Source organism: Dichomitus squalens (assembly GCF_000275845.1).
Source record: "Dichomitus squalens LYAD-421 SS1 unplaced genomic scaffold DICSQscaffold_48, whole genome shotgun sequence".
NCBI classification, from domain to species: Eukaryota; Fungi; Basidiomycota; class Agaricomycetes; order Polyporales; family Polyporaceae; genus Dichomitus; species Dichomitus squalens.
In genome coordinates this window covers 131,693-137,547 of record NW_006766930.1, presented here as the reverse complement: position 1 = coordinate 137,547, position 5,855 = coordinate 131,693, and the positions used below count along the sequence as shown (strand labels likewise).

Here is a 5,855-nt window from a genome sequence, read left to right as displayed (position 1 = left end):
CTGCGAAAAGCGACGCCAACTCTGGCCCGAGCGTCGCCCCTCATGAACGCGCTTCCATCTGTGGAACCTTCGGAGAAGAGCACGCTCCAGCGTACGGCCCCCGGCGGCGACGGCAAACCTTCCCTTCACGTGTATCGCCGATCAGACAGCTCGTCGACGGTCACGAGCAACGGAGAAGGCCCGGGATCCGAGAACCAAGTGCCACCTGCAGTACTTCGGGCTCACAGCAGCGGACACCGCATCGTTTAAGCTGCCGCCTTAACCGCGCGCGCGACAATTTATGTTATCCCTGCCACGGTTGACCGGAACTGTGAAGCTCACGTCGACAGGCAGTGGTGCATTGACACCGAACGCATAAAGCTCCGCGCAGCTGCGTTATTTATAGCTACACGTAGCTAATGTCTCCTGGGCTTCCACATCCGAATGTAACTAGTCCGCGCTCACCGGACCTAGCTCAATTTTCCAATCGCCCTCTTCGGCTCCCGGCATTGGAACATGATGGCTTCTCCGACAAAGGTTCACCCTCTCCACGCTCCACAGGGGTGACGATACCTCTGCGACTGATTCTGACTTCAGGAAGCGAGAAGTCAAAGTCACGTCTGAAGATCCGAGAGAACGCGGCAGGTGGTCATTCCGAACAGACAAGTTGTAACCGAACTGCATGCGTAGGAGATATGACTTATGCGCATCCGACAGACGAGTATGCTAGTGATACGAAAACATCAGATAGCAAGATGTAACAGCAATGTAAAGCACGAATTGCAGGATCACAGAGAAGGTATTAGAGGAAAGGGAGGAAAGGGTACTAGACTGCGAATATAGTAAGGCGCGCAACCAGAAATTGTTGGGTACGGCGCAAACACAGCGCTCATCATCAGACCGGTAAAGTCTGCGTATCAGACGTACTACATCGTGACTATGCCTGTCTGTGAGCATAGGGTTGAGCGGTGGGCGTCAGGTTTGGCACGGGCATGGGAGAAGCAGGCACGTGAGAACGCGCGGGTGGGACAGCTGGTACGGCCCGTTCCGGTGGGGATACGCCGGCGATCATGCACGAGCGAACCAGCCAGTTGCGGAGCGCTTCGTACTCCCTGCGCTGACCTTGTTGACTAGCTTTCGTTTACCCGTGGCTTTGCCACTCTTGCCTGCTGGATTGAATAATTGGATTGGTTCTTCTTATCGCAAGCTTAACACATTGTAAGGATTCGAGCAAATTACAGTATAGGTACCCAAAATGATGTTTTAGGCTCTATCATAATACAGGTTTTGATTTTCAGTTGTCGCTTTACAGCGGATCGCATATTGATAGGCCCCTTCGAAACAACCATGCTCAGGTTGGTCGGGAGCCGAACTATACGCGAGTCCAATGGATGCTCTGAGCCCCCATCGAGCTCGCTGCGCAGCAGCAGAGCCCAGCGATGGGAGTTCAAAGTGCCTGAATGGCTCTTTGTAGTGCCCTCCAGTGACTTGAGCGGCAGATTGGACTTGCATTTTGGTCGGCTCATCTCTGACCTGCAGAACGTCAGTTTTCCAGTATGGTTGCACCGTGGTCAAGCCGTGTATGGCGCCGCAGTGTATCGGCTCACCTACGTCTTGAAGTTTGTGCTTTGCGAGTATTGCCGAGAAATCTCGCTTACAGGTACGTCCAAGCGCGCCTCCGGAGGCTTATCGTCGTGCTCCCCATGCGCGTCGCACCGGGGGATCTAAACGTTATCGAAGTACTTTGAGTTACCTCAATCGTTCTCAAACTATCACCAAGACGTCCTTGGGTCACTTTCACCTCAATATGAGAGCTTGGGACTTTCCACCAACACCCGTGAGGCCGTTGGCGCTTCTGGAGTTATTTTTGCTTAAAGAAAGTTTGGGCATTTGCCACACCACAAATGTTTGCCGATAATCGTGGTGTACACCGCAGCGCCATACACGGCTTGACCGCGGCGCAACCATACTGGAAATCTAACGTTCCCCTGACCTGAGTGTAATTCTTTGGGGAGAGCTTATCTCCGTGATTGCTGTAAGCTCTCTGAAAGTGAGCAGGTACACCCGTTGCTTTCAGACTGTTGCTCAAAGTCATAATACATAATGATACCTACTTAACTTGTTACCTGTTGAGCAGCCGTTGCATTCTGCATGTTAGGCACTGTGTAAAATCACCCATGAGGTTTGCCTGAGTTCAGTATGAGACCTGCTTACTTACTTTTGTACATGTTCAGCTCCAAGTCCTATCAGAGTCAAGCACTCTATAAACACCTTGTTGTTTTCTGCTCAGAAAGTTCAGCATGCAAAAATTCTATTCTTATCATTCCTGGCACTATGCCATATCTACCCTCTGTTATTGTTATGTGTAGATACATATGATATCGAGGTCCAATTTGCCTAGTTGTAATATCTCTGCCCGTTGCACCCTGGCCTCGCCCGTTGAACAGAGCGCCCAACGCGCAGGATGCCCGTGCGGCGCGCTGGGCCCATAAGCGGCGCACATGGCAGCCACGCGGCACCACGTGCGTTTCACGTGGTTTTTAGACGCTCCACGGCCCATTCTTTTATGATTTCCCGCGCATATCAACACCGAAGGTACAAAGGAAACCGAAGGCAGTGACCTCACTTGGGGAAGGCCAGATCATCATCATGAACTCGACACACGGCGCGAATGCTTTCGCGACCTCCAAGGCGATGAACAATGTCCGGTCCGCATACCAGAGCGACAGACCTCTGGGTCGCATTGCTGTCAAGGTTTGATCTTGCGAGAACAGATGAAGTTCTTACCGCATGATCTGAGACATGAACCAGTACATCAGGAAGCACCGTCGACTATTGCTGTTTGGCTGGGTACCCGGGCTTTTGAATGACTGCGAGAACTGCTGTGCGGATCCAAGCATATACTTCACTGCCCCGAAATATCAATACGCTTGGAAGAACAGAGATGTTTGGGGCACTCACTCCAGCGTTCCGCTTTCTCCCGGTAGAAGAGCGACCCGTCGACACTGTCAGACATCAACTCAGCGTCGTTCACACCCACAAAAGTCGAAGAACAACCTGACCACTCACGTCGTCGCTTCAGATATATACCGCCTGAATTCGTTAGAGATGACCATCCTCGTACTAAACGACCCACCTATGGTTAGCTTATAGTGCTTACAACCCAAATAAAGTCGGACTCACTTAAAGAGGACTTCACGCATCTGCATCATGAATCCAGACTGTATCCCACATGAGTGTCTATCCAGGCACGCTTCGACGTTATCAAGCTCAAGCCACGCCCCCATCGCGTACGCCGCCCGGTCTGCATCTGACGATGTCGAGTCCCCGCGCTGGCGAAGAGCGCTGTGCCAGAGGAACAGCACCCGCATATACAGTGCCCACACCGACTCCTTCGAAAACGGTATCGTGTTCATGGCCATGGGAACCAGGCTCTCCCCAGGGAACAGCAGTGCATACTGTGTCAACAAATCAACGCTCAGCGTGATGCAGGGCCCCTCTGACGAGAAGCAAGATACGCACATTAGCCGGATCCTTGATCCACAAATGTTGCGGCTCCCTATCCGTTCCCGCCGTTGTCTTCGTGCTGTGGCTCGCCGTGAGCATGACAGTCGACCACACTATCCGCCTGCACTCCTCCTTCTGTACCTCCCCCTCGCTCGCCCTATCTGGCCACATGGGCATGCAGGTCCAGGCGGGGGCTAATTCGACCGACTGGGGCCAGTTGCTACCAAGGCAGTAGGAGGAACATCCGCATTGCCATTGCGAGCCGTCGGCAGGGAGCATCTGGGAGTGCGCATGAGAATAGCCCGGGATAAACCCTTGTTGGGAGTGGTACACAGCAGGAGGGGCAAGGGCAGGTGCCCTATTGTCGAGAGCCATGGGTAGTGGGTTGACGGAGATTGGAAGGGTAGCAGTGGCGATGACAACTGGGACCTGACCCCGCGCAAACGTGGAGGTACGAGGGTCGGCTATGTCAAGTGTGGTGAGCGAGAGACTTCGTATCAGGGAATCGAGCGTCTTGAAAGCAGAGCGAGTACGGGGTGTAGCCGCTCTTGGGTGGGCTTGGATCTCGAACATTGCAAGCAGCTGCGTACGCATCAACAAGCTGAGCGTTAGCGATCAGGAGTATGTGCGCAGACAGGTCAAAGCTTCACCCATGCAGCTTGCACCAGCCCGACGTCAATCCAACCTGAGCTCAAACTCGCGTCGAACATCGCATGCGCTTGATCCACAAGTTGCAACGCCTTCTCTCGGCCTTTCGCGCCCTTCTCGAGGTCAGAGCTCCGGAAGAATGTCGAAAGGGCCAAGGCACCGTAAATGAGACTCGGTTGCACGGCTTGTCGGTGATATGGGCGCAAAGGCTCGCAAAGAATCGAGGGATATTCACAAAGGCAAACCAGTGTAGCGAGTTCTGGAAGAGGAATCTCAGGTCTGCAAAGACAACCTGCATTTTCGTATCACGCACATCAGCAGTCATAGAGCGTCCTATTGGTACGTCGGTATAGTGAGCGAGGAGGGCGTCCCACCAGGTCTCTCGAGTAAATCGCACTCCTGGCGGCGTCCAGACTGTCACGGATGTCTGCGAATCGTCCGGGTCTTCCTCTATTCGCCATGCAAGTTCGAAGGCCTCTGGAGGTGCGTATATGAGGACAGGGTCGCGGGGCTCGATAGGGTCCGGATTGTAATGGATATACGTCGGCTCAGTCGGGTTTTGTGGCATGACGGAGCCGCTACTAGCTCGATGTGGCTGAGGGATTGAAGGGACTGTTGCAAGGTAAGACGTTGCTGACGCCCTCTCCGTCAGTCCTGCATTGTTCGCGCGTCGCTGCACCTCGGGCACGATCGACGGCGTCGCATGGCTCGGCCGACTGCTGGACAGATTTTGAACGGCGTGTGCTGTCTGCGCTCGTGTGAGTGCTGAATGAGTCTCAGAATGGGCTGCCTTTGCGGCCTGCGCAGCGAGAGCTTTTTTGCGCCTTTCTTCTTCCTCTACCCTGGAACGGGTCGTACGGGTCTTCTTGGGCTGAAGGGGAGCGAGATGACGTGAACCGGGAGTGCGATCCTTCCTGCGTCTTCGTGGAGCGGGATCATACGAACAGTGTCTTGCCACAGGGTCTGCTCGTTTGATGCAATTGGAGCATTCCGGTTTTGCTCCGTCGCAGCGTACTTTACGAGTGCGACTAGGAAAGTTGAGGTCAGTATATGACCGTTTTTATCTGGGAGCATCCCGGTGCAACTCAATTGATTATGGGCCATATACGCACACGGAATCGTGCACATAAGGCTCATTTTCGTCTCCCTATGAGTAACTGGGGACAAGCAGTCGGGACTTACCACTGGACACAAGCGAGATAAATGCGCTCGCGGGGCTTTCCGAGGGAGGTAAGAGGCTTGTCAGCGAAAAATTGTCCCTCCCCCTTCTTGCTCGTAGGATCAGATGAGTGGGATTCATCCAAACTTTTGCCTCCGGGTCCGGGAATCTCGGCAGCTGAAGGCCGGTATGCAATCTGAGACGCCTCTGCTTGCCATTTTACGGCCGCATCGAAGGAGAGACTATGGAGGTGAAGGGCGCCTGCCAGAGAAGACGACTCGGCAGAGATGGATCGGGACAGGGTCGGAGCCACCCAAGAGGAAGATCGAGTTGCAGCGTTCGCGGAGCCCAGCGAAGTAGGACTTATGTGGGAGCGGTGGAGTGGATCAGATTGCTGAATCAATGGATCGAAGAGGGCTGAGGCTCCCTGGGCGTCGTACTCAGAGGTGCAAGCGGATCCCTCTGACTGAGGTTGTGCAGGGAAGGGAGGCGGGAATTCGGTGGCCATGACGGGATCAGAGTGACATAGCAGCAACACGAAAGGAAGGCGGTCTCGGCGCAG

At 54.1% G+C, this 5,855-nt stretch overlaps 2 protein-coding genes across 2 annotated transcripts; one reads left to right on the top strand and one right to left on the bottom strand.

The window, feature by feature from the left end:
• Positions 1-711, top strand: DICSQDRAFT_157141 (uncharacterized protein; the record flags this gene model as incomplete). The annotated part of the gene is made up of 1 exon (XM_007369388.1): positions 1-711. A coding segment is annotated over exon 1 (312 nt), but the record flags the coding sequence as incomplete, so codon positions are not given.
• A 1,832-nt stretch (positions 712-2,543) lies between these two features.
• DICSQDRAFT_182959 (uncharacterized protein) lies at positions 2,544-5,801 on the bottom strand (the record flags this gene model as incomplete). Its single annotated transcript, XM_007369387.1, has 10 exons — positions 2,544-2,712; positions 2,767-2,887; positions 2,941-2,984; positions 3,049-3,102; positions 3,163-3,437; positions 3,502-4,068; positions 4,137-4,247; positions 4,295-4,393; positions 4,448-5,162; positions 5,317-5,801. 10 exons carry the CDS (start codon positions 5,799-5,801, stop codon positions 2,544-2,546), a joined length of 2,640 nt encoding a protein of 879 aa, XP_007369449.1.
• Positions 5,802-5,855: the final 54 nt, after the last annotated feature.